The sequence below is a fragment of the Exophiala dermatitidis genome (genome assembly GCF_000230625.1).
Source record: "Exophiala dermatitidis NIH/UT8656 unplaced genomic scaffold supercont1.5, whole genome shotgun sequence".
Classification (NCBI taxonomy): domain Eukaryota; kingdom Fungi; phylum Ascomycota; class Eurotiomycetes; order Chaetothyriales; family Herpotrichiellaceae; genus Exophiala; species Exophiala dermatitidis.
The window spans coordinates 2317454-2344769 of NW_008751650.1; the positions used below are offsets into that span (position 1 = coordinate 2317454).

Consider the following 27316-nt stretch of genomic DNA (forward strand, 5'->3'; position numbering starts at 1 on the left):
CTACGAACCCTTCTTTCTCTCCTTCAACCATCCATCCCAATCAAACACCCCTTCTGGACCCTCAATCCAGCTTCCTACCTCCCTCTTTTTGACAACCACACCCTCTTTATCCCTAAAGAAAACCAACCCGCCCGGAACATCGTGCAAAGGATTCCCCAGCCCCTCACCCGACCGGCCCACGGGTCCCACGTCAAACCCACACTTCTGATAGAACCGCTCCTTCCCATCCGCAGCAATGACACTCGCCGCAATGCCCTCTTTGCGCGCCTGTTCTAGTCCCCAGTCCACCAGTGCGCGACCTTGGCCACGCCGCTGGAACGCCGGGTGCACGGCCAGACACTCCAAATACCATGACTCGGCGCGCTCGCCGGTCCAAATGTGGTCGAGATAGTCGACGGATTGTTCGATGATGGACTCGTGCTGTGAAGAGGCCGCGCGGTTCGGAGACACAAACGGGAGAATGTGGTGGAAAATGAGGGAGAAGAGAGGTTTGAGTATGCGTCCTAGTAGTTCGAAAGAGAACAGAAAAGCAAGGTTAGTGGATGGAGGATTCTGGTTTCGGAGAGGAGGGAATGATTTTTGGGAAAATTGCGTGAAGCTAGCAAACGGGGGGAGATGGATTGGGAGATCCTAGAATGACACATGACCAGGCGAAGACCCCAAAGGAGACCTGGGTAGGTAGGTAGGTGCATGGGCTGGAGCCGATTGGACGTCCAGTTTGTCACTCGAGGAGAAGCAAGCACAACATGAGATAAGCGAGCCAGGTCCAATGAGACCAAGGCGCAATGTGAAACAGACGGAGAAATCAACCAGTCCCCGTGTAATATGTTCAAATTCTCAAGACGTGCATGTGGCCGAGGGCCAAATGGCAGCGGTGTCCTCTGGGAGCGCGGGTGGGAAGGCCAAGTCTTCACCGAAATCATGTCCGAGTACAAATGTTGACAGACCACGCCAAAAGTCCTTTATCCCGATCTTGGCTGGACCAGAGCAGGCAGCAGGAATAAATGAAATCGTTCGACCTGTTTTTCCGCCCAAGCCGGAGAAAGGAAAAAAGGAGAAAGTCAAACTTCGAACCAAACCAAAACGTCGAAACATCACGGCGGTATTGAGCCAACAGACACAACTCTCCTATGTGCCAGCCAGCCGGCTTGACCTTTGGTTCGAGTCTTTCGCGCACGAATCAATGCGCAGAGAGGGCTTTGCACCGGTCTAGTCCCTGCCTGCCACATATAAAGCCTCGCAACACCCATGGGGCCATGCATGACTGGAGCACGTCCGGCGTCAGGGAGATCAGCTGGGTGACGCGGATGAGGTATATGAGAACAAGGATAGAAGCAGACAACGTCGCATGTTGGAAGACATGATAACCGCGCATTTAGCACCTTATTGGACACAGCCAAAGGACCCACTCGCCTTGAAAGCATTTCTTTCCAGAAGCAACGGAGAGATGGCACCACCCACCGTATCCTGAGGACGAGAACGCCTCCCGGCGGTCCATGCATAGTAGGCATAGTACAGCCATGTTGATCCGCCCACGAGCATGGCAAGAGAGGATGGCGTCCTTCTCTCGCCGAGGCCGGCCATGCTTGCGAGCAAATGGATCGAAATGGAGTCTCCGCTTTATGTTTTACCCAGGACCACGGGGTCTGCTGGGTTCTGAGACTGCACTATGCGAATTTTGCGAGTGTTGTAATCAAGCTTGGGCGGGACAGAGCAAATCATGACAGCTCGCGATACGCACGGCAAGGGCAGAACACGACACCGCGACAACTCCAGGCATACTGTAGGCGAAGAGACACTACAGTGACTGCCAGGGGAAAAAGGGATATGTTTCTGCTTGAGGTCGTGCATCGCAAAATCGACGGAGATCAAGTTTCGGTGTGAGGCAAAGCTGGACGAGGACACAAGAGGTCTAGGTACGGCAGTGGCAGGAGTACAAAGAAAAACCAAAACTTACTCGGATCCCACCACGGTAGACCCCAACCAGCCCGGTAATTCTCCCTCCAACTTGGCGCGATGCGGCTCCAGTGCGCAAACCCGGTGATTATCTCCTTCTGCTGGATCTTGGGAGTTGCTTGTCGATTCGGTCCTGGTTCATCCACTACCCTTTGGAGATCGCCATCCCCCTTCACCGGCACAGTCTCCGTCGTGACGAGAAACACATGACTCCAGTCCCACCAATCGACGACAAACCGGCGATACCAGTACTTATCGACATCGGTGGGATACTGGGAGCGATGGGGATGAATCAACCGCCCGAACAGAACGTCATCCCAGAACGCAAGTGAGCAGGTGCGTGCCGCGGGTGACAGGTCCGCGAACCTGGCGTAACGCAGTGTGAAGGCAGGTTGCGAAGACGTCGACGTCGGCGTGGGATCAGAACTTGTGGTGGCAAGGAGAGGTGTTATTTCAGATTCTGCTTCAGGCCACTGTGCGGATATTGCAGAAGATGGCGATGATCGAGTGGTCGGCAAGGGTTGTGACATGTCGGTGATGGGCGGTAGATGGTTGTGAATCGGCGGCAGACCAGATCATCGGTAACAATCAACAATCGCAAGGCTTCTGTCGCTTCTATCTCCGTCTCGCAAGGGCACCGAGCTGCTGAACAAGCCACGAGCTCAGGCTATACTGGAGGGTGTCGTCAGGTGACTGCAGTTGGAATGAAGCCTTCAGAACCCCCCCTTGCAGCAGACTTCCAGCAGAATACTCGCACGTGTGAGCGTGCTGCAAATATCATTCAAGTTGACTGTGGTACACATGCAAGATCGAGGATGGAGTGCAATATGGATGGCCCTTGCTTGCTACGCGGCCTCGGAAACCCTGCGCAGTCTCCTTTTGTCTGATGCACTGATGAGCCTTGAGCCACAGCGACAGCGCCCTTGTCTCCTGTAAATTCGTTGAATGGGCGACGAGTCTTCCGGGTTGCGTTCTCACAGGCCGTTATTTTGAGATGGCATGCTCAAGCAGGTCCAGTAGTCGCAAAGAAGCAGTGCGTACCACAGTGTCGCGTTCTCGATTGACGATAGAGGTACGGCGGTAGGGACTCTACTACCTCTCCTCAACGTCCCTGAACAACTAGTTCATCGGCACCTAAACGGCCAGCCAGGCCGGGGACGACTCTAGCTTCAGACAGGACCTGAGTAGCGCAAAGGCAGTTCCACTTCTTGCTTTTGCGCCCACTACTGCGTGCCGAGACTCAGGGACATCTGTCAAAAGGTGTCAGAGAAGCAGCTTCAAGGCGGTTGGTGGCCGGGCATCTCCAACCGCACTCCTGTTCTCCGACAACTAGGTAGGGTCACAGACCCGTGTCCAGGCTGCTAGATGTTGGAGGATGCCAACGGTACTCGGCATCGAGAAGACGCGCAAGTCCCCATTCAAGCCCAGACAAGTGAAGGCGTGCTTGGTCTTGAAACCCCAATTATAAAATGTAGGGCATCGGAAGGACAATTGGGCCGCCTACTAATGCTAGTGTGATCGTTAGTAACGTTGTAGTTGCCCGAGTATCTCACTAACGCTGGGAGTGGAAGGCGACAGGATCTTTACTTCTTGGGTCTTTATTCAGCGACCGCTGCGGCCCTGCAAAATGTGATGGGGTACGACGGGGCTGCTGGGACCAAGATCGACGAGCTTTGTTGCCGGTGTTCGGTGATCTGGATGGCGATCTCGCTCAGAGGGTCCCACCATCGTCTCTCATAGTTCCAAAGCTGAAAGCCCGCTAGTTCTTCAGATATCTTCGGCCATGCAATGTTCGTGGTGGAAGAGCAGCTTTGACAGACGTCGTCCTCGTAGCAGTTCTTGTTGCGCCCTCTGCCTGTGTTCGTGGTGGGACAGCTCTGCTACCTTTGTGGGAACTTTCCTGGCGCCACTTCTGACACTGTCATGCTGAGAACGGCAGTCTGTCCGTTGTCAGCTGTACCTCGACGGCTGTGGCAAGGCGTCAATTTCCAATAGTTGCGGGTAAACGCAGCCAGCTGATCTTCTCTGTGTTGCAACTGGCGGCTTTGAGGAGCAGAAGGTTTGCTGCTGACAAGCATCACCCTTGCAATCCGTTAAGCTCAAGTTTCGCACCCGGTATCGTATTTTACGGACGTGAATGCTGCCGCTAAACCCTTGGACACACCAACGCGGTCCTTGCGCAAGATGATCGATTCTAGGTCCCCAGAGGGCGTGGATTCATGCTCTGAACATGCCAGTGGCCCGTGTCTGTCGAACCAACGCTCTCGTACAGATCGCGCCCGCCCATCAAAGCCCGTCAAAGGCCGAAAACGTCCTTATCGCAAGCTAGGTCTCTTTTCAGTCCAAAGGAATTTCCCGTGTCCGTTCACGCATGCCGGACAAGTTGGATGAATGATAGCTAGCCATCGGGCGCGCGGTTTGATGCTTTCCAAGCAGGGGTCTATGCGCTCGAAATGAAGTGATAGGTACCTAGGTATAGTATACTGCAAGGGCTGAGAGGAGTGTTACGGGAATACCACTTCCCACTCTCACAAGAACCTGCCTGGGTGGTTTGGACCTGACATTTCCGTGCCGGGTCCCTGTTGCAGCGAAACTTAAACTCGCTTGGTTTCCGCAATCTGTGGCGGCAGAGACGTCTGGGAGCAACCTCAGCATGTGAACTTGCCGTTGGTAGATCCTGGGGCAGACGATCGACCAGGTACGGGGGATCCGTGCTTGATCTCATCAATATCATTATCGGGCTATACCGCCCTCACACGGAATTTTTTATCGTCTGTTCAAACTGAACCACATCAAGCGTCGACATGGCGACCGTGTCGGGAGAGAACCGGTTCTCTCAAATTACCCCGGATGACCATGCTGGGTCCGTCTGGATTGCGGCGCTTTTATGTCTGGTCTATTCGGTCCTCACGCTGTTCCTGAGAGGTCATTTGCGAAAGAAGATGTACGGGCCGGATGACTATCTCGCTCTTGTGGCGACGGTAAATACGGTCCTTTGCGGTAAATGCGAAGACTGAAAACTGACTTCTTTCCAGCTGCTCCAGGTCGGAGAGGTCATCGCTGTCATTGTTGGCCTCCAGCACGGACTGGGCAGGACCCAAGACCTTATCCTAGCCAGTGAGCTAAAACAGGCGAGTCGAGTACGTCGTCCTGTTCCATTGACATAGAGAAAGTGATTGACGAGGCGTATCAGGCGGCTCTCACGGGCTTTATATTCTTCATCCTGGCCGCCGCGGCAGCGAAAGCCTCAACTCTGTGTTTGATGATGAGATTGTTCAATCTCACCGGACCAAGATCGCAAAATGAACCCAGATCGCGAGTTCTCTACTGGACCAGCGTCGGCTTTCTCGGCGGAATCGGTCTCTGGGGGTTAATGTCCATCGTCGCGCTTTCGGCAGATTGCCATGCTGCAACTTTTATTAGAGGAGATCAGGGCAGATGTTCACGCCAGGTATGATGATGCACGAGGCCAAACACCATGCACAGATTATCTGACTGTTGACTGGATGCAGTTCTTGCGCTGGCAGCTGATCACTGCTTTCGATGTCGCTACCGAGTGTGTCTTGGTCTTGCTCTCCATCTTCATTGTCTGGCCGGTCCAGATGGCGTTTTATATGAAGTCGCAGGTTGTCCTGGCATTTGCGTTCCGTTTACCGTATGTCCCAGGTCACGGATCTTTCCTTTATCGTGGTTCAACTTCTGACAAGCGCTCCAGGGTCGCGGCCTTGTCGATTGTCCATCTCAAGTTCATTTCGGAGTATGCAGGATCGTCTAACCCTGGTGTTGCGATGGCAACCGTGTTGGTCATCCAGCAAGTTCAGCTGTGCTGGACCCTGATCGCAGCCACGGTTCCTAATCTCAAATCATTTGTCAAGAGCTTCAGCAGCGGATTCGGTATTCAGCTCGATCCGGACAGTACCCGGGCATACAGTTCTGGACGTTATGCTGGCAGCAATCAGTACGAAATGGGTTCTGTGAATGCCAACGCTGGCTCCAAGTCAAGGTCAGCTAACCGATCATACAACGATGTCGAAACCCAGACGCACATGCCTCACCAAGAACCTGACGACAGCACCGATAGCAAACCGACCACCAGAGATCAGGCATCGATCGACAGTGCCGGTAGTCAGGATCACATCATCCGCAAGGATGTACAGTGGAACATACATTACGAGACCGACGCCAATGGTGCCCAAATTTGAGAGGCCATCCATGCTATTTGACATCTGGCGATGTTTTAAGGAGATACAGCGTCGGCGCGCCGGAAACAAGGATAATGGTGGCGGTGTCTATGACTCGGGTTTTATATAAACACAGGATGTACTGAAGAGCAGTGGCAGCTGGACCACGGGGAAAAACTGGTATAATCTGTATTCATTCTTGTAGGGCTAGGGCAAGAGCACTGATAGACGAGGCCTGGACAGAGGGCAACGGCAGGAACGCCGCTCGGCGCAGGAACGGTGCACTCTGAGAATAATTCTTCCTTCATGGCACCCAACTCGAAAGCAGCGATCTACAAAACCCGAACAATGAGTTCGCTTCCCACGAGTCGGCTGGCCTGGTCCAGAGTTGCCTTCCGCTGGTTTCGTCAGCTCTGCCAGTGCTATCTTTTCGTGCCATCACACAACCCGCAGTGTCCTGTGCGGCACACACCCCCTCCTCGAATGGTCGGACGGCAATGCTCTCGGATTAAGGCCCTACAAACGCGTGGACACACCCTGTTCACCACAGGCTCCTCGTTATCGAGCCGTAGGAATCAAGTCTCAGCTGCTCAACCGCTCATCGCACGAGGAGTAAGGACTCCTCCTAGAAGCCACGCCGACGCCTCTCACGCAAGCCTGCCGCGAGGCCAAAGTATCGGCCGAAACACCTGCACGGTTCTGCGAATCAACGGAAATATTGCTCTCCTGAAATGTCCTTGCGAAGGGAGGGAAGAGAAAGTGGGGTTGCATTGAAAGTACATGTACCTGGTATCCACCAACCACCATTGGATTTTTGCGACGGTAGCACTTTCTTGCACGCGGTCCAGGACACAAAGGTGTAGGGGTCTCCTGCGTTCTTGACCTCAGGTCCCGTTGGAACACAATTGTGGGAGAGCACCATATGGCGTGCCATCTACTGATCTCCCAGGCCACCACCAACCCCTAAGAAACAGGTCTCAAGCTTTTTGTCTTTCTAAAATGCTCCGACGTGTAACTCAACCGGTTGGCTTGGACACGGGGAACGACCGGGCTCCAAGGGTAAGGTACTGTGCCCAGGTACAGGAAGCTCTGTCCCGCACCAAGATGCTTCGAATGTTGTCCCTGAGGCGGGCGGAAGAAACGCCGGCTGCGAACCTTACTGCCGACAAGTGTGCCACACTCATCAGACATTGGCTGAATGGCCGCCTCGCAATCTTTTGCATTGAACTCTGTGATCACCTAACACGAGGTTTCGGAAGTTGAGCCAACATGCAAGCCCCGCGGTCCGCATATCTGCGAAAGGCTTGTGAGCGTAGTCAGAAGACGGCAAATCGCGTGACGTTGAATACGTACAATAGATAGAAAACAACCGTCCAGTAGTAACGAGAATCAAAGATCCAACAACGGCTGTCACTGTGCAAGTAGCGCAACTTCGGCCATCCATTGGTCTGCGCAGGATGCAAAAGAGGCAGCTTTGGCAGTGGTTGAACTACTACTACTGATAGTAGTACCTGTACCATTTACCTAGTAGTAGGTAGGTAGTGGTCGCAGGCACCGGCTCCTCCAGAAGTGAGCACTAGTACAACCTTAACTTACGGGAGTGGAGGCCCAGAGGTCAGTCCGGTTAGTGGATGTGCCATAAACAGAGCTAACTGCATAGTGGTTGATAGTGGTAAAGCCATAGTAATCTGTAATATTTGGGGCTCCTTAGGCTACCTCCTACGGCATCGGGAACTGCAAACCCCGGGGATACGCCTAGGACGCTGCAGGGCGCACTACTAGTTGCCCCCATCAAACCTGCCAAACTGCGTTGCGACAGTCCGACGTTAGCTGGACTCTTTTTTGAACTTCAAGTTCACAGGCACCCTTGACCTCACCACTCACGCCTTGCCAGTGCAGGCTTGAACCCTCAACCTTGTCAGTCGCCTGTCAACTCGCCTGTCTCCCGGCCTCCCTCGCGTCAAATCCCTCCTCCTCGCTTCATTCGTGCATTAGTGCTGAAAAAACGTCACCTAAAGGATCCCCACATACCAATGTTCACGCTCTTCTTCGAGCTTCCGGACTCCAGGTTCAACAGCCCGCGAGCATACAGGTAGAGTTTTCATGCCCCTCAAGCCATCAACCCATTGCTACTTGCGGCAGGCTCCCCATCCGCTTCATTGGTTGTATCCGCCGGCAGTCTGGCATATGTACAAGGTGCAGCAAGAAAAGCGACTTGGTATTATGTCAAAAGATGGCTGCGCTCCAGCGCCCCATACATACTAGTGCCCGACAATCTACCTGGTGGCATTGCGAGCAGTGTCTTTATGGCTGGGGAGTTGACATCGAACCCTGAGCGGAGTTAACGTGTCATGCACTGGTAGAACCCTATGTGGCACCCGCTTCCAGGGAGTGTTGCTGCTCCCATGATGTCCTTTTACATTCTCAACCTCAATCTGCGCGAAATATAGGAAACTGGTGTTACACAGAGACGACTCTTAGGACACTCCAGATCATGCATGGGTTGGGCTTGAATTGCCGTTGGGGGTGCTCCCGACCAACTTTGACCTGCCCGCGGCCCGTGGACGACCCTGCCTACTTAGCCTGACTCCCACGGCCAATCAACCAAAATGGTAAATGACACCCGAATCGAAGACTAGCGGATAGGTTCCTGTGGGCCGAGCTGCGATCATTGTGGGAAAGTGGGCCTATAATTGCTGTTGGCCTTTCTGTCCCAGATTCCGAAGTGCGAACGATTTAGGGACCGTCACAACGGGGAAATCCAAGACTTATACAGGGTGAGGTGTGTGAGGCGTGTTTCGGTTTGCTGAGAAATGGGGAGCTACGGCGCCGTCCCATGTGAGGCGCTGATCAGTTCGCGAGTGTGCACTTCTTTCTATCATATGCCAACGCTTGTCTAGGACCCTGGCTTCGGCGACTGTGGTTTTCCTACTCCCTGGTCCTCGCGACAGCCTCCCCTGTTGGCTTGAACCGACTTGGAGTAGTGTCCAAGTTACTCGCTCAGGAGCGGCTCCCTCTCGCTTCTACCATTCTTCAACGGGAAAGGATTTGCAACAGCCCTTAGCAGCACGGACTTTAGTCGACACATGGCAGTAATCTCTTTCTTTTCTTTTTCTTGAATTTGGATCCTGGCCTTCTCCTTCTCGTGGTGTTTCTGCTTCAAGCTCATTGTTGTCGCTGCGTCTGGTGCCGCTGCAGAGTGCACCCGTACACTGGCTGCTTGGTTGATATAGTGATTTGCGTCAGTTACTGCACAGCACGATTTTTACTTGCGGCGGTTATCTTCACTCTACCAAGATGGCCGAAACAAAGCAAGAGGAGATCATTACATCTCAGATTGATTTGGAAACTTCGAGTCAAGATGTTTCCAGCCAAAAGAAAGGCACGGCTGATGACCAGCGTGATATGTTCCGCATGGGCAAGGCCCAGGAGCTGCGGGTAAGCTCAACAATGATCGTCTTGCCCTTAATATCTGACCGGTAGTGGTAGCGCAATTTCCGTTTCGTGTCCATATTTGGATTCTCCATGATACTCATGGCCAGCTGGGAGACTGTCTTGGGGTAAATATAACCCGAGCCTTGTGAACATGACATGTACGCTGACCTAGGGTGAAGTACGTCTTTCATTGGCCTAAGCAATGGCGGCACCGCTGGTATGATCTGGATGTTTCTTGTGGCATGGATTGGCTTTCTGGCCGTCAACACCTCGATGGCCGAAATGGGCTCGATGTAAGATGTTCTCAATGCGGGCCTCCTTCGCAACCCTGTTCTGACATTCGTCCAGGGCTCCGACTTCAGGTGGCCAGTACCACTGGGTCTCCGAATTTGCCCCAAGGCGGTATCAGAAGTTCATCAGCTTCATTGTCGGTAAGTGTGTGCTGACGCCTGGAGACATCGGCTTCTAACTTTTATTCTAGGCTGGCTTTGTGTTCTTGGGTGGCAGACAGGCGCAGCAAACACAGGTAAGACAGTATCCGGCACATCACGGTGCTGCTCTACTCTCACAGTCGCAGCCAACGGTGACAGCGTTCAAGCAAACTGACTGGCATATAGCATTTTTGGCTGGTACCCAGATTCAGGGTCTTGCAATTCTGAACTATCCGGACTACGTGCCTGAGCGATGGCATGGTACGCTCCTCACCTTTGCAGTTGCATCATTCTCGGTCTTCTTCAACACGTTCTTGGTCAAGAAACTCCCCCTTGTGGAGGGAATCGTCTTGATTGTCCATGTGTTCGGCTTTTTTGGTGTGTTGATCACTCTGTGGGTCTTGGGTCCCCGGGCGAGCGCACATGAGGTCTTCACCACCTTCAACAACTACGGAGGGTGGAGCTCCGACGGTCTGTCCGCCGTCGTGGGTATTTTGGCTGTCATGATTCCATTGCTGGGCGCCGATGGCGCCGTGCACATGTCCGAAGAGCTCCGTGACGCCTCGAAAGTCCTCCCACGCAGCATGATCGCGACCACCATCGCCAACGGAGCCATGGGCTGGATTATACTCATCACCTTCTGCTTCACCCTGGGCAACCTAGACGAGGTCATTTATTCGCCCACTGGACAGCCATACATTGCGGTCTTTTACAACGCCACAAAGTCCTACGCCGGTGCATCTGTGCTGTCGGCGCTGGTCATATTCAACGCTATTTTCTGCAACTTGTCTATCACGGCAACCGCCTCCCGTCAACTGTGGTCTTTTGCCCGTGATCAGGGCGTCCCCGGACACTCTTGGTTTGCATATGTATGTTTACGTTGATACCGGAAAGAATTCCAGCTGACTATCTCCACAGGTCCGACCTGGTTGGGATGTGCCCATGAATAGTATCGTCGTGTCCTTTGTGGTCTCTTGCCTGTTGGCCCTGATCAATATCGGCTCGACAATCGCCCTCAACAACATCACCTCGCTATCCCTTGTCGCCATTCTTTCCTCATATATCGTCTCGACCGGCTGCGTTTTCTGGAAACGCTTGACCCGCCAACCTCTCTTGCCGGCAAAGTTCACCTTCTCCCGCCCTGTCGGTCTCTTCCTGAACGGATTTAGCTTGTTGTTCCTGACATTTGCCTTCATCTTTGCCTTCTGGCCGGCTAACGTGGACCCAACGGTGGCGGAGATGAACTGGAGTGCCTTGATCTTCGGAGCGGTTTTGATCTTTGCTGTGCTAGACTATTTCATCAGGGCACGACATGTGTATGATGGTCCAGTGGAATACGTCCGGAGGCTTGTTTAGCATGATCAACTGGACCCAGTTGTACGAGAAGAACTGTATTACTCGAGTGGGGGGAGGCACCTTCTTTGCATATATTCTGTCTTGCGTTTGGCGGGTTCCGTTAGTGAGCGCAAGAAATACCAGAAAGCACTCGGTGCAAGTCCATACAATGTATGTTAACGTGATCAATGGACTCGAGAATCGTGACTTGTGTACAGCCCTTCAATGCTATAGTAGTAGTGTACAGGTGTGTAGGCTCCAAGTTGTCCACTTTGACATACAGGAATGCATAAGGAAAAGATAAAAAGCCACCTGCCCCTGCCCAGCAACATGATATGGGCATGCCAGTCGAAGAGTGTTGTCTTATGTAATCAGGATTGCATAAGGCGACTTACATAAGAATTGCGGGGAGAAAAGTTGGAGTCTGGGCGGGCCGCAATTCCGTCCTCCGTGTTTGGAGACGGCGGCGGATTGGTCGAAATTGGGCGTCGTTTCTTCTTCCACCTCAAGTTCAAGTTCAGTTCGACAATCGACCGCGGGCCTGGCGCTGTATTTGCAATCCATAACACGATACGCCTTTTGCCGGCACCGACTGCATCGGCTTGTGCTACAAGACTCCGGGGTCTCCAGGTTTCCGCCATCAAGAATCCCGTATTAGCGCTCGCCCACGGTTCGTCCGGTCGGCGCGCGCCACCTTTGGCTCAAGGCCCAGACCTCACTTGACGACCGTCGACTGGCTTTGCGCTTCTACGGCGAATGACCACCACTGGGTGAGCTGCGCGCAAGGCTCTCTGGTCTACGATGCAGATTGTTCCGTTAACTTTGACCCCTCGTGATGTCCGACCCTAAGAGACCGCGCCTCGACGACTCGGCGATGTCGCCCAACATGAACCAGCAGTCTGAAAGCGGGTTCAGTGGGCCTTCGGAACGACGTCGCTCAAGTAGGAGTGATCCTCGCCGCCGATTCGAGTGCACATATCCTGGCTGTGGGAAGGATTATTCACGCGCAGAGCACCTGATTCGCCATCAGCTAAACCGTAGGTCTCATTCCAAAGGGCCGTGCCGGCTTTTACAATGAGGATGAACTAACCCCGTGCTAGATAACCCAAAAGAGATCTACAAGTGTGACTATCCAGGTTGTACGCGGAGGTTTGTGCGACAGGACCTTTGCATTCGTCACCGAGAACGGCATGACGGACGATCAAAGTCGCAAACGAGAAGACAGTCGTCGTCTGGCCATAACGGACCACTATCGCCTAGGTCGTCTGTGAGCGACGAGGCCATGAATGACCAGGCTTCACCTACATCAAACACGCTGCATTCCCCAGCCTTGGCGCGAACGTCTTTCTCAACAGCCTCTCCACTCAAACCTACGGATCTACAAGCAATCATTCAACAATCGAGGCCGGAGTCGAACGGCATCAATGGTCACAGTTCTTCACAGAATTTTTTGCCTGCTCGTACGGCCTCCGTCCAGCACATGCTGGATTCGGCTCCGCAGCAGACGTCTGCATCAACCGGCGACTATGCCATGCCCCATATGCCCAACGAGTCCAATCTATCTCTTCAACGAACAAACAGTATACCAGAAAGTGTCTTTGGTAATTTCGATCCCGGAATGCTGGCCAAATCGACACCATCGACAAACGCCAACATAGTCCCCACGTCGAGCAATCAGCAGACACAGGACCTGTCCACCACTACGACGTATTCTATACCCAGTCTGGGCGAGCAGCAGCCCTTCAACGACTCACCCATATCAGTCCGAGACGAATTCACCGCGTGGTTATTCGAAGATGCCGGCGGGATGCACACGACCGCATTCGCCCTTCCCGGCGCCGGTGGGATCGGCTTTCCAACAGCGGCCGATAGCTTCGGCAATGCCATATATCCCAACTATTTCGCCGACCCTGCGCTGGAAAATGCATATCCGGGCATGGTGCAGCAGCGGTCGACGGAGTCAGTGAGCAAAGGACCCGAGCTGGCCCTTGCCGGCGACAGCAATCTATTGTCACATACCAAGCGGAAATCGTTGGTTTCTCTAATGGAATATCGATTCAACGAAGGAGACAATCCATTTGTCAGACAGTTGCGCGAAGAAATCTTCCAGGGCAACATTGATGCCGAGGACCATGTCCTCAGCATCCGGTCGATGCGACACTACATTGGCTCATACTGGTATCACTTCCATGCCCAGATGCCAATACTACATCAACCGACCTTTTCGGCGGACGACATTCACGAATACTTACTGCTGGCCGTGATGGCCATTGGAGCGGCGTACCTGAATAGAGCACACGGGCGAGCCGTGACCGATGCAGCCGCTCGGCTGGCTACATTTATTGCCTGGCACCTGCGATGGCAGGTATTTATGCACAACGACTTCCACCCACCAGCTAAACTGTGGGTGTTTCAGACATTGTTGTTGTTAGAGGTATACGAGACGATGAATGCCAACCGACTGCTTCATGAACGGTCGCACATCCACTACGCAACGACCATCAACCTGATGAGACGAGGCACGAACTTGATCGAGACAGCAGCCAGCCACCAGGATTCTTCACGCGTGCCCTCGACGCCCGACGAATGGTGGAGTCGCTGGATCACGGCCGAAGCTACGCGGCGAGCGGCCTACGCGGCATTTTATCTCGATGCGGTGCACGCGACCATGTTTGGGCACGCGGCGATGATGGTCGTGCACGAGATCCGACTGCCTCTGCCGTGCGACGACGCCCTCTGGTCAGCGACGTCTGCTGCCGAAGTCGGCCGGGTCGAGGCCAGCTTATATGCCAACGGAATCAAACCGACGACGTTCCTGGACGGCCTCAAAAAGACCCTGATCGGTCGTAAAGTCCGGACCAACAATTTCGGCCGCATGATCCTCATGGCCGGTCTGCTTTCTGTTTCATGGCACATGCACCAGCGAGATCTGCAGGTGTCTAGCTTGGGAGTGTCACAGACCATGGGTGTTCCTGACGGGTGGAGGAATCCACTGACCAAAGCGTTTGATTTCTGGAAGCGCGATTTTGACGAGAGTGTCGAACATATGAGACGGGCGGCGCTGCCCTGGCAGAAGAACGAGACTGTGGCTGGAGACGAGGACATGGCCAAGACGGCCGACGTGCTTCACCATCTCAGTCACATGGCCATGCATGTGGATGTCATGGAACTTCAGATCTTTGCCGGAATCAAGCAGCTGTTTGGCCGGTCTGTGTCCAATGCCGATTACGAGAGAGTCAAATGTAAGGTGTTTGACTGGGCCAAGGGCAGCAGTGCTAAGATTGGCGTGTGGCATGCCTTGCAGCTACTTCGGTCGGTGCTGCTGTCGTCGACATCACCGCCCAATGTTTCAAGGAAGCTGTATAATGCCCGTGATGATCATTTGATGGTCCGGCCGTGGTCGCTGTACTACGCTGCGCTGGTGGTTTGGTCGTATGGATTTGCTCTGGATGGTGTTCTTCGTCCGTTTCCGAGTTTGTTGCTTCAGCCTCCGGCGACGGCGACTGGAGGGAGTTTCGGCGGGTCAGGTGTAGGCTCGGGGCCAGCCGCATCTCCCAGCGCCGCATCGGTGCTCTCCCACGCCAGCAGTTCCAACACCAACCACTCGTCAATGCTCAACATGACTTCTTCGGCCCACGATGGCGGCAGCGGTGTCGATTACCACGTCGACGCGGTGGTCAAGGACGCCCAGGCGTTTCTGCAGACTGTCGGCGCAGCCAAGTCGCCGCAGCAGCTTGATGCCATCAAGGACGGTAGGAACAATGTCGTTGGCGTCTTGGTCATTCTAGAGGCCGCGTTCCGTGACTCCAGGTGGGAACTGTTGCATGAAGCGGCGGATTTGTTGCATAATGGGATCGTGTTGCTGAGGGGGGCGAGTCGGTCACGATAATATGAACCACTCAGTGCAGTTGACTCAAGACATGTCGAGTTGTGATTGAGTCAGGTTGCTGTTCGGAAGCAGTCGCATCATACTGCAGTCGATGTGGAGTGGTGAATTTCTTGGGCTTGGGTCGATTGCCTTTTGCCCGCCACGCATTCGGAATTTTCTGCTCTGAATTGGACGACCTGGATATATTGTTGAATGAATCAGGTAGTGATGATCACGAGCATCTCTGGCGTCTAGATGAGATGCAACGTCTGTCTGTCTGTTGTACATTGCTTGTAGCTAACTGGTGTTTTGATGAAATCCATTCCATGATTCGGTCGCCCACTCCACTGACATTCAGTCTTACCTCGGTAGAGTATCACTACTACTAGTACCTGAAGTCAACGGCTGGTGTGAGGGAGAGAAAAATATATACACCATGCCTCTGCATCATGATTGTGTAGAACCCCATGCATTCCAATTTCACTGATTGAGTTCCCTTGCCATATCTTGTCATCCAGGCACGAAATCCTACGCTGCCCTCATTACTGCACAGCAGTTAGGTAAGAGTAGTGATGATTTCATTCTATTCCAAGGTGTCAGTGTCACCGGCGTGCCGGTATCACGGGCAGTGTATGAACAAACCCCCGCGCTGACTCAACCGGTCAATGACGGACAATTCGACGCAATCTGCCCGCGGCGCGATGGGGGCCAGGGGCTGGAGTGTGGGAGGGGAGGAAAGACAAGTTGGGGGTCATTCGGGTCTCGTTCGGGGCAGGATGGGGGTCGAGGGGGTTTACTTTTAGGCTTGGGAAGCTAGCCTATCCCCATTCAAGTTCGGGCTTCATCTTCAAGTTTGTGGGGTTCCAAGTCCCGGTTCAAGTTGAGAAATTCAACCTTACGGCTAATTAGAAACAGTCTTTCCCACAGTAATTAGATAAACTGCAGCACCGGGCCAACCCAGGGAGCACTGGAGGTCCATAAGGTAAAACAGTCAAAAGTATATCACTCGCCGCACTCGCTCACTCATCGCCCCGTCGGCTCAATGACAGTCCGTCCATCGGTTCCGTCGGCCCATCCGTTTGTTTAACACGGGCAGTCTGCCGAGTGAGACAATACATTTTGACGGAATTTACTTTATCGTTTTTGATTTACTACATTTACCAGAATTCTATCATCTCGCCAGTGTGTTCAGGTGAGGTGAGAAGAGCCAAAACAAGCAAACCAGATTGGGCACCGTGAGCGAAAATACCTACCTAAGGTACCTACTCCTTCGCTTCAGCAACAACTCCGGCCATTTACTGTACCTACTTCTTTGCTCGTAGGACTACAACCTACTCGCTTCGTTCCGTAGGTTTTACAATGGCAACATCCCAACTTCGTGCCGAGGCCGGCACCACAAAAGGTCAAACACCACAAGTGGCACCTTTGAAACTGGCCAAAATCAAGACCATCGAGTACTTCCGCGTCAAGCCGCGGTGGCTGTTTGTCAAAATCACCGACGACCAAGGAGGCTATGGATGGGGAGAAGGGACGTTGGAGGGACATTCCCAGGCCGTGGAGGGTGCTTTGGACGAGATTATTGAGCGGATTATAGGATATGAAGCCGAGTAAGTCAGGCCAATCCACCACGAAAAAAAGCTACACCGCCCGAAACGAACGAGAGTCCAATACTGATCTTTGCTGCAGTGACATCGAACATATCTGGCAGACGATCTGGCGTCTAGGCTTCTACCGCGGGGGGCCGGTGTTTATGTCTGCCCTGTCGGGAATTGATATTGCGCTGTGGGATCTCAAGGGTAAGCATACACCAAACACTCAGTCTCCGTCTCTTGTCACGGCTCAGCACTACCACCATCCCCTCCAAATCCCTCCCAATAGCACTAGAACCTACTTTGCTTCTCTCGTAGGAATAATCTGCTGACATTGACATTACAACAGCTCGCAGACTAAATGTCCCCATCTACCGTCTCCTCGGCGGCAAAGTCCGCAACAAGATCCAAGTCTACGCCTGGATCGGCGGCGACCGGCCCAAAGACATCGAAGCAGCCGCCAAAGCACGCATCGCCCAGGGTCTCAAATGCATCAAGATGAACGCCACCGAAGACGTCAACTGGCTCGACTCGCCCTCGGTTCTCGACGCAACCGTCGAACGCCTCAAGGCAGTCAAAGCGCTCGGACTCGACGCCGGCCTCGACTTCCACGGCCGCCTGCACAAGTCCATGGCCAAACAACTGGCCAAACTGCTAGAGCCGCATCGACCCCTGTTCATCGAGGAGCCATTACTCGTTGAACATCCAGAAGGGTACAAGCAATTGTCCGACAGCACGACGATCCCCATCGCCACCGGCGAACGTCTCTACACGCGCTGGGATGTGAAGAAGTTTCTCGAGGATGCCAGCGTCGATATCTTGCAGCCGGACATTGCGCATGCCGGTGGCATCTCCGAGACTCGTCGCATCGCTACCATGGCTGAAGCATATGATGTTGCTATTGCGCCTCATTGCCCGCTAGGTCCGATCGCCTTGGCGGCTAGTATTCAGGTCGCTTTGAGTATTCCGAATTTTGTGATTCAGGAAATGTCCCTGGGGATGCATTATAATGTCGAGGCTGGCGAGGAGGATCTCAATACTTATCTGGTTGATCAGTCGGTCTTTGATATTGAGGATGGGTATGTCAAGGCCCCTACGGGACCGGGGCTCGGGATTGAGATTAATGAGGAGGTGGTGAGGAGGATTGCGAAGGAGACACAGCCGTGGAAGTGTAAGGAGTTTTATGGTCCTGATGGTTCGATAAGGGAGTGGTAGGGGAGTACTCTCTCTACGGGCAGTTGGTCAGGATTGGTATCTACCTAGATAGTCATAACAGCATCCTCAGTACAATGCATACAGTCAACTTGAGTACTATACAGTAACTACCAAGGCAGACATCTAGTACTGCGGGTGGGATCCTATGCGCCCTTTTGCCGGACACAGTCCTGAAGCGCCATGCCAGGTCGACTCGACTTCCGTACGTACAGTATGCATGAACTCTCTGTGATACTGCCAAGCAGTGTAGCATTGTCGCCAGGAGTGCCAGTGGTTCATGTTCTTGTTCTCTCTACGGGCAACGGCCGGCCCACCACCACGCGCACGCGGTGAGTCTCCGGTCTTCCGGATATCATACCGCCCAATGTAAAGTTATACCTCACTGTGGAACCCTTGAAGTCAATTGAGCCGCATACTGTGATAGTATGGGGGTCCGGTTGTGATGTGGAGAAGAAGCGCCCGCGGGGGGAATTGACAACACCTTCGTGGGATGTTATCCGTCTAGTAGACGACGCATTCCCAACCCCGACGTCGGCTACGTGGCCGGAGCATCACTGCGCTGCAGTGTGTCGATTCGATACCTGCCATTAATTCTGCTTTTGATTGATATACAGTACCTTGTCTTGTCTGAAACTAGTGAGTGTCATCACTCAACTCCAAGGCGATCCGGTTGGCAGCGAGAGGTTGGTTGGATTGAATTCAGCCACTACTGCATTTGAATCTACACCATACTCTCTCTTGTCGAGCATACCCACTAGTACAGTTAAAGAGCCATCCTGGATACTCTTTCGGTTGACGAGTTGCTTCATACCACGGCTGTCTCTCGCCCAGCCAATTGGAATTGAAGTCGAGACATCGGACTCGATCTTATCACCATCGGTCCACTCGAGGCATTGCATTGGCACGCATCACGCAAAGGCACAACCTGGGACCGAGTCACCCAGACAGGATTCAACCCGCCACGGGCCAAACTTTGTTCCAAACCAGAGACGTACCGCTACGCACGATATCAAAATACACACAAGACACAAACAGGACCAGGACTGCAATCATGTCCCTATCCTTCCCAAGCATGTTCTCCCTCCAAGGTCGCACGGCCGTCATCACCGGCGCGACTCGAGGCATCGGCGCCGCCATGGCCATTGGATTGGCGGAGGCGGGAGCTGATATCATTTTGATTCAGGTATGCAGTACTCCAGACTCACTGTTTGCTTCCGTCTGTCATCTCTGTCATATCAAAGGAAAGCGATAGCGTTTTTGGTTCTGGTTGTGGTTCAATCTTTTCATTCAATTCCGTTCCGTTTCGTGTCTGGCATTGTCTGCCCTCCTCAAGTGGGATGGATAGGATGGGATGTCAGCTGGGAGGAGGTCCCCATGATCACTCAGGACGCGACTGGACTGGGCACTGCAGGCTAGCTTGACCACTACAGTTTGTCAGTCCTCTCTGGTGCTACCTCGGCGACGTATGGCGTCCGACAAGGCTGAGTGAGCAGCGATAGCCAGCGATCTATTGTGTCCCATCCCAGAATGATACCCAGCCAGAGGGACTTCCCCTCCGCATCACATCCCATCTTCACTCCTCACATTCCCCATCTCTTTCCCTTCCCCCCTTGCCCACCCGAACGAACCGCCCCCTCCCAGACCTCGCGGAGAAAATGCGTTCTCTTACTCCCGTGCAGAACTTAACTGACTCATCTTCTCTTCCTTTCCGCAGCGCGACACCTCCAACAACACCACCCAAAAAGCAATCCAAGCCCTCGGCCGCACCGCAACAATCTACACCGCCGACTTGGCCTCGCAAACCGAAGTGTCCGGCCTCGCCTCCCGTGTCCTTGCTGACGGCCACGACGTTTCTATCCTCGTGAATTGCGCAGGCATCCAACGCCGACATCCATCTCACGAATTCCCCCTTTCGGACTGGGACGAAGTTCTCCAAGTTAACCTCACGACGGTGTTTACTTTGTGTCGTGATTTTGGTGCTTATATGTTGACCCGGGGTGAATCGCCGCAAGGCGGTTCACCGCAGGGTGGTTCGAACAAGGGTTCTATAATCAACATCGCCAGCCTAGTCTCCTTCTCCGGCGGGTTGACCGTCCCCGCCTACGCAAGCGCCAAAGGCGGAGTTGCACAACTCACAAAAGCCCTCAGCAACGAATGGTCCGGAAAGGGGATCAACGTCAATGCCATTGCGCCCGGGTATATTCGGACGGATATGAATGAAGCTCTTATCAACAATGAGACACGCTCGCGACAGATTATGGAGAGGATCCCCATGGGAAGATGGGGGAAGCCGGATGATTTCAAGGGGCCGGTGATCTGGTTGGCCAGTAGGGCTAGTGCTTATGTTACGGGGGAGGTTGTTGTTGTTGATGGGGGGTGGATGGGGAGGTAGAACTAAACTAACAGGACAGAAAGTCTAGAAATTCGGGGTTGTAGAGTATGGATGGTGAATGGTAAATGACCCGGCAAACGGCAGACTCCACACCAAACCCCAGTATCTAGGCTGAGATAGCTCCCGCCGCACCGCGTTGCGCTGCACCCCGAGAACGAGGCTTCGTTTGATAGAATATAGTGATGGGAAACAGGAACGATAACAATACTGGTACCGGACTGGTTTCGAACATTTCCTTTACTGACAGATAACCCAGGTGCTGCCACTGGGTCGATGGCTATGACTGTCAATGGCCATCACCATGATCATGCCGCCAACGAAATGTAAGTGGCTACCACCGTAGGCAAGTGTAAAGTGTACAGTATACTGTCCCCTGTGCCTCATCACAGTGTGTACTGTCCATTTACAATGTGTACCTGAACCCTGCCTGTCTTTGAGCCTCCGTCGGACCACTCCTGCCAACGTCCTCGCCGCGGTCCAGTTTCACATTCAGTCGCCGCAAGTAGATCCTGATGACGGTGGCGATGACAATGGCCAGTACCGCAGCGGCCAGGTTGACGGCAAACGCTAGAATATATCGCGGAGACGAGCGATAAAGGTACGACGTCCAGATGTTGGGCGTGTTGGCGACCGCATTGATCGTGGCGATGGCCGCGGCCCGTTTCACCGCGGGCTGGGACAAACTGCCAGTAATCCAGGAGAGCACGACGACCGAGGCTGCGTAGAACGACCCCGGCATGAGCATCATGGCGACATCTGGTGGTTGCAGTTAGTGGTGTGACACAGACTAGGGGAGTACAGGGGTTGAGGGGTGGTGCGAAAGGAAGGGAAAGAGAGGCGAAAGCAGAAAACACTGGGAGTCCTGTCCGTCAAACTTACATCGAGCGGCGATATTCAACGTCGACACGGCAATCACATTGGCCACCACGGTAATGGCCAATGGACAGACAATATGCAAGTACCGTTCTTGCTTCTTGTCCGAATGGAATCCGTTGAGCAACATGCAGAACACGCACAGAACAAACGGAGGCGCCGTTAGTCCGTACGTCTTGTTTCGAGAGTAACCCAGTCCGCCGACCACAGAGGGGAAGAAGTTGTTGACCGCAGCCGAGATGTAGATGACAGTGAGAAGAGCCATGAACATCCACATCTTGGGGTCCATCAGGGCCAACATTAGACCCTTGCGACCGCCGGCTTCTTTCGAGTCGTCTTGTTGCCCGAGATCAGACTCAAAGTTCCATGCCACCCAGGCTTTTTCTTGTGAGCTAAATCCACGGAGCTTGTGGATGGAGTTGGGCAGGATAAAAGCAAACACAATGGCCAGGAAGATTGTGATGGCGCCCTCGATCAGGAAGAGCTGTAAGAGCAGTTAGTTTCGAGTCGGATATGATCTTGACACTTCACCTACCCAGCGCCATCCTTCAAGACCTCTTCTTCCGTCCAATTCCAAAATACCAATGGCAAAAAGCCCGCCAAATGCATTGCCCAGCTGAGATCCGGAGTAGAGAATGGCCGTGCGAAGGGCGAATTGCTGTCTCGAATAAAACATGGACAGAAAGTACAATGCTCCGGGGAAAAACACCGCCTCGACGAACCCGAGCATGAACCGACATGCCAGAAGTCCTCCGAATCCCTGCACCACTGCCATCAGAGCCGAGATCAAACCCCATGTCGCCATGGCAAGACAGATATAAACGGCCGGATACTGGATCTTTCCGACAACAATGTTGGATGGGACCTGCATCAAGATATATCCGGCGAACAGGATCGACACCGATGTCTGATATTCTACACCCGAAAGGTCAAGGTCTTGGGTGATGTCGGCCAACTTTGCACTGGCGATGTTCTGCACCACGGTTAGGAATGAAATTGAAACCAAAGTGGGTGGCATACCTGTCGGTCCAGATAGTTGAGAATGTACATCAGGGTCACGCATGGCATGATGATACAGTCCAGTTTGATGGTAGCCTTTCGACCGAGCTTCTTGAGTTCGGCTTCATTGAGGCCCATGAGGTTTTCGGGCATCACAATTTGAGCATGCTGGACGCGCACTTTCTCCGCCCCGACATCTTCGACCGTGGAGGAGGTGCTCTCCCGCGGTATCTCTTTCAGGTCCATATCGGGGGTTCAGGAGTAGCAAGGAAAAGGTGCAGCTGGACTAAGAACGTGTGGACGGTAAGCCCTAGCAGTTTTGGGAGGTTAAGCAAGATACAGGTTTATATATGTCCGGCCACGGTATAGTCGAGGAAATGGGGGTTTTGCGCGGTACGGTGACACTAGATGCCGGTCCATGGGAGCGGTCACCAGCGGCCATGTGTCTCATATTCAATAGTAGCAAGGGGTATAGCCAGGATCGAGCTTTGATAATCCCCGCAGGATCGTGCTTCGTGTAGCCAGGACTGAACAGGGGTTGGTTGGGGGATTGGATCTACCTTTCTGGGGCATAGTAAGGTAGCATTTTACCCCCACAGAAATCATTCTTCGATGATGCTGAACGCTCGCTGACGGCTGACTATACAGACGTATAGTGGTCTCTGCTTGCATGGGGTTTCCCGCGTAATCTCGTTTGGACCAGCAATTCCACCCACCGCGTAAGCGCATGATTGTTCGGCAAAAGTGCCAGGCATCTGACATAGCGTCTCGACCTGCCACCGGAGCCAGAGATGGATCGTACGGTCGACCGCGTTATCAACGACTCAGTGTCCAGTAGCTTGCGGATACCACTGGCAATGATAGACAGCTAGCGCATGGGACGCTGCCAATCGAGCCAACCGGTGTTGTTTCTGAAAGCAGGAAAGACAGACCAAAACAAAGGGAAGTCCACTACTAGAACTAAGTACCAAGGCACGTGATTGAATAGTCACCAGAACCCGAACCACGTGATGTACGATGTCTGGTCACGTGTTGATTCGGCGCAGCGCATTTTCCGCGACCACGAACAACTTTCGATCCAGACGGAGGCGCGCAGTTGAAGTCCTCAGAACGAAATGCTCTCAATGTGCTCCAGGCAATGTGCAACACAGGATGTCCTTCTTGGGCTAACCCCCTCTAGCCCTCCATGACCTTGTCGCTTCCTGGACCTATACGGCTCACTCGAAATCCTCGATTCCCCCCAGGAATAGCCTCGAGAAGGAGGCTGCGGAAAGCAAGCGTTAGGGAGACATATTTGTTGGAGCTCAAGACACAAACATAGCTCATGAGTGGCTTCATGCTTTTATAAATTTTGGGGCGCACGCAAGGACCGCTATAAACTCGGTTTGAATCGAGTATTGATGGCGACCAACAGCGTGTGAAGCACCTCCAGTGTGGGAATATCAACCCCTAGCTCTCTCCCTTTCCGTACCGGAGTTCCCAGGATGACGTCCACTTCCATGGGCCTGCCCATTTTACAGTCGGTCTGCATGCTGCTTCCAATGGGCGGCATGGCCAGAATCTTGTCAATAAGCTGATCAATGAGTTCATACTGGAGGGGGACATTGCACTTTCGTGCCACGTCAATGACTTCCCGCATCAGCTTGCGAGTCATGGGCATCGAATCAGGCGATGATTTGAGCCAGGCGTGGGTGTCGAGCATGGTTAGCGTGGTCAGAGTGTTCCAGGCGGCATTCCAAACTACCTTTTCCCACCGTTGGATCTGGATGTTGTCTTCGACGGTGAATGGCGTCTCTCCCTCTCGCAACAAAGAGGTGAACTCGTCGAGTCGGGACTTCTCAACAGCCGGGTCCAATGCTTCATTGGGGTAGACACCGATTTGAGTATTTTCCGACTTTGTGTGATTTACGACGCCGGGAGTGTTCTGGATGGCGCCGACCCATGTCTGGAAGTGTGTAAGTTCAGCCGTATGCTCAAAGCGCATGATTTTACGGCCACCTACCACGCAGCTCAGAATAGGATTCTTCGGGAATGCCTTCCGAAACGGATCCTCATTGCCCACGCCATTCTGGATGATTACAATGCAAGTCTTCTCGTCGACGGCCGGAGCGAGCTGTGTTGGCACCGATGCATTGTCGATGGCTTTGTGCGCGCAGACGATATAGTCATATGTCTCTCCGGCTTCCGCGGGCGTTTTGACAACTTGGATCCCTAGTTAGATGGAGTCGTAAAAGGATACTAGTGTACCATACCTTTGGCCGGCCGGACGACGTGGTCACCGTGGTTCTGGCTCTTGATATGTAGACCCTGTCAATTGTCAGATCTGGGTTCTCGGTGATAGTGGAATCATTTGCACCGACATCCTTCTTGACCGCTTCATAGTTAGACCGGGCCACAACAGTCAGTCGCACGCGTTTGGAGCGATCCAAGATGAAGGCATAGAAAGATCCAATGCTATATTCCGTTAGTATGACAGGTCCGGGCTTGTGAAGCGGTTACTGTGAGTACTCACGCTCCCAGGCCGTACAACATGACGTTAACCTCTTGTGCCATTGTGACTATCCTGACGAGGAACGAGTGGTTGGGCAAGACGTGTATATTGTAATTTGTCCACTGGCTTTCACGCGATTCGGGTTGTGTTGGAGGGTATGAGTGTTGTTGGACGTCAGCCGCTCTACCACGTCCACCAAACCTAACTTGCTGAGTAAGACACCAGCACGAAGTTTGAATATTTTGCGTTTTCCCGATATTATTATTAGCACAATCGGTGTATCAAGTCCGAGCAAAACCCCCAACCTACCGAGCTTCTGTGTGCGGGTTTTCACCGATCGACACGTCGGCATAGGCAACTGGATCATAGCCGGCGTGTTGCCCCATTTTCGTGGGGTGTAGTTCGATCAATCCGTACCCCATGTTTTCGCGTGGGAGGATGGATCTCGTCACTTGGGGCAGTGGAGACACAACAAGTGGCCGGGCAGGCTGATCACTCGCACGGCTCATATGTCTAATCTCCAGTTGAAACTCTGATGATCTCAACTATCTGTCTGGCTTGTGGATTCCTGAAAGGCTGCCACCACCGCAACCTAAGACACCACGATGATTCTGAGATAGCACCAACAAGCAATGATGCTGTGATCAAAACATGAAGGTAACCAAAATACCTGGCCCCGAAGTGGCCAAACACAACACCCGGCAATCCTGCTGGATCGCTGTGCACGGGAGAGTCTACGATGTCACAGGTAAGACCGACATCTCGTGGCAATGTGCTCCAGGTTCATAGAGTCACCTGCAGACTTCCTCGATCAACACCCGGGAGGTGCAAATATCATTCTGCGTTGTGCTGGCCAAGATGCCACAGAGGAGTACGAGAGCGTGCATAGCCCGGAGCTGATTGCAGAGACGCTTCCTCCGACAGCATTTCAGGGTGTCGTCGATGCTGAAACCATTCCCAAGTCCGCATCACAGTCACGAACCACGTCCAAGAACAAAAGCAAAAATGACGTTCCACCACTTAGCTCGATGATCAGCGTCAATGACTTCGAAGCCGTCGCCGAGAAAACTCTGACGCCCAACGGATGGGCCTATTATGCCTCAGGGGCAGACGACGAGATCAGTAAGACCGAGGCAGCTCGAGCTTTTCGCAAGCTCACTCTACGACCACGCGTGCTTCGGAAAGTCGACACGGTCGACACAAGGACCACCATCTTGGGACAGAGCTGCAGCATGCCAATCTATGTATCCCCGTCAGGCCTTGCCAAGTATGCACACCCCGATGCGGAATGCAATTTTGCCTCAGGTGCAGGTAAGGAAGGCATTATCCAGGTGATACCAACCAATCCGAGCATGTCCATCGAGAAAATCATTGCAGCCCGGGTGAGCAAGAAGCAGCCTGTTTTCTTCCAGCTATATTTAAATCGAGACTCTGAGAAAGCGGAAGCATTAATCCGCCGTGTGGAAGCTCTCGGTGTCAGCGCCATCTGGTTGACGGTCGACTCACCGGTGCTGGGGAAAAGAGAAAGAGATGACCGCTTGAAAGCTCAAGTAGGTAACAGGACATATACGTTCACAACTCCAAAGCTAAGACATTTCAGGAAATAATCAGTGACCAAGATCAAGTTGCTGTGCTCAAAGAACAGCAGGCCGGTGTGGCAAAGGTGAGCTCCGCAGGACTCCTCAATCCCACGCTGTGCTGGGATCATATCGCATGGATTCGACGAGTCACGAAACTACCCCTGGTGTTGAAGGGCATTCAGAGCGTTGAAGACGCTGTCCTTGCCTATGAACATGGCGTTGAAGGAATTGTCCTCTCAAATCATGGAGGGCGTTCGCAAGATACGTGAGTGGACTGATCGAATATCTCTGGATGGTTCTGGAACTGACGTTGGCCAAGAGCTCAAGCCCCCATGATCACACTCCTTGAAATCAGAAGGTATGCACCTTTCCTAATTAACAGCAAAATGGAGATCTTCGTGGACGGGGGCATACGCCGTGGGACTGATGTCCTCAAAGCGCTCGCGTTAGGGGCGCGTGCTGTCGGCTTGGGAAGACCGTTTCTGTACAGTTTGACTGGTGGTTACGGCGAAGCCGGTTTCAGAAGGATGGTGCAAATCCTGAGGGAGGAGCTCGAAGGGAACATGGCGTTGGCAGGAGCAAGTCAAATCAGGGAAATTAAGGCCGAGATGGTCAACGCCAAACGGCTGGAGAAGGAAGTCATTGGCTCTGTCAAATTATGATACCGTTGATGCGGTCGGGGCCAATAGTCCGCTCTCTTACTAATAACCGGTGATAAGGCTCTGATTCCAGGCCAACGTCCGCCCCGGTGACAAGTCGAATCGTCCGGTTTAGGAAGGCTGTGAGAGAGACACGGTGGATAGAACCAAATGGCTGGCTCCAAACAGAGCATCTCAGGACCGGAGGATCCAGCCCATGCGAACTGTTCACGGTATACTACAACACCTCTGGGCAATCTTTCGTTAGTGTCACACTAGTACATAAGTAGAGTAGCGCGTAATCATTTCTCATCTTTCCCAGTTGGTACTAGC

The 27316-nt window shown here is 53.2% G+C and overlaps 9 protein-coding genes across 9 annotated transcripts; 6 read left to right on the forward strand and 3 right to left on the reverse strand.

The window, feature by feature from the left end:
- HMPREF1120_06401 (uncharacterized protein) lies at positions 1-2486 on the reverse strand (the record flags this gene model as incomplete). Its single annotated transcript, XM_009160603.1, has 2 exons — positions 1-503; positions 1958-2486. 2 exons carry the CDS (start codon positions 2484-2486, stop codon positions 1-3), a joined length of 1032 nt encoding a protein of 343 aa, XP_009158851.1.
- A 2274-nt stretch (positions 2487-4760) lies between these two features.
- On the forward strand, positions 4761-6158 carry HMPREF1120_06402 (uncharacterized protein; the record flags this gene model as incomplete). The annotated part of the gene is made up of 5 exons (XM_009160604.1): positions 4761-4937; positions 4992-5096; positions 5150-5407; positions 5469-5611; positions 5672-6158. The coding sequence occupies 5 exons, from the start codon at positions 4761-4763 to the stop codon at positions 6156-6158; spliced, it is 1170 nt and encodes a 389-aa protein (XP_009158852.1).
- Positions 6159-9434: 3276 nt separating this feature from the next.
- On the forward strand, positions 9435-11359 carry HMPREF1120_06403 (uncharacterized protein; the record flags this gene model as incomplete). Its single annotated transcript, XM_009160605.1, has 7 exons — positions 9435-9575; positions 9627-9697; positions 9752-9865; positions 9921-10003; positions 10054-10098; positions 10190-10872; positions 10922-11359. The coding sequence occupies 7 exons, from the start codon at positions 9435-9437 to the stop codon at positions 11357-11359; spliced, it is 1575 nt and encodes a 524-aa protein (XP_009158853.1).
- An 814-nt stretch (positions 11360-12173) lies between these two features.
- Positions 12174-15227, forward strand: HMPREF1120_06404 (uncharacterized protein; the record flags this gene model as incomplete). Its single annotated transcript, XM_009160606.1, has 2 exons — positions 12174-12375; positions 12439-15227. The coding sequence occupies 2 exons, from the start codon at positions 12174-12176 to the stop codon at positions 15225-15227; spliced, it is 2991 nt and encodes a 996-aa protein (XP_009158854.1).
- A 1338-nt stretch (positions 15228-16565) lies between these two features.
- Positions 16566-18010, forward strand: HMPREF1120_06405 (galactonate dehydratase; the record flags this gene model as incomplete). The annotated part of the gene is made up of 3 exons (XM_009160607.1): positions 16566-16813; positions 16893-17002; positions 17145-18010. The coding sequence occupies 3 exons, from the start codon at positions 16566-16568 to the stop codon at positions 18008-18010; spliced, it is 1224 nt and encodes a 407-aa protein (XP_009158855.1).
- A 1051-nt stretch (positions 18011-19061) lies between these two features.
- Positions 19062-20402, forward strand: HMPREF1120_06406 (2-deoxy-D-gluconate 3-dehydrogenase; the record flags this gene model as incomplete). Its single annotated transcript, XM_009160608.1, has 2 exons — positions 19062-19193; positions 19725-20402. The coding sequence occupies 2 exons, from the start codon at positions 19062-19064 to the stop codon at positions 20400-20402; spliced, it is 810 nt and encodes a 269-aa protein (XP_009158856.1).
- A 403-nt stretch (positions 20403-20805) lies between these two features.
- Positions 20806-22520, reverse strand: HMPREF1120_06407 (retrograde regulation protein 2; the record flags this gene model as incomplete). The annotated part of the gene is made up of 4 exons (XM_009160609.1): positions 20806-21158; positions 21282-21759; positions 21811-22248; positions 22296-22520. The coding sequence occupies 4 exons, from the start codon at positions 22518-22520 to the stop codon at positions 20806-20808; spliced, it is 1494 nt and encodes a 497-aa protein (XP_009158857.1).
- A 1126-nt stretch (positions 22521-23646) lies between these two features.
- On the reverse strand, positions 23647-24827 carry HMPREF1120_06408 (2-dehydropantoate 2-reductase; the record flags this gene model as incomplete). The annotated part of the gene is made up of 5 exons (XM_009160610.1): positions 23647-24219; positions 24277-24476; positions 24527-24581; positions 24635-24728; positions 24787-24827. 5 exons carry the CDS (start codon positions 24825-24827, stop codon positions 23647-23649), a joined length of 963 nt encoding a protein of 320 aa, XP_009158858.1.
- A 589-nt stretch (positions 24828-25416) lies between these two features.
- HMPREF1120_06409 (L-lactate dehydrogenase (cytochrome)) lies at positions 25417-27007 on the forward strand (the record flags this gene model as incomplete). Its single annotated transcript, XM_009160611.1, has 4 exons — positions 25417-25513; positions 25567-26315; positions 26366-26610; positions 26665-27007. The coding sequence occupies 4 exons, from the start codon at positions 25417-25419 to the stop codon at positions 27005-27007; spliced, it is 1434 nt and encodes a 477-aa protein (XP_009158859.1).
- Positions 27008-27316: the final 309 nt, after the last annotated feature.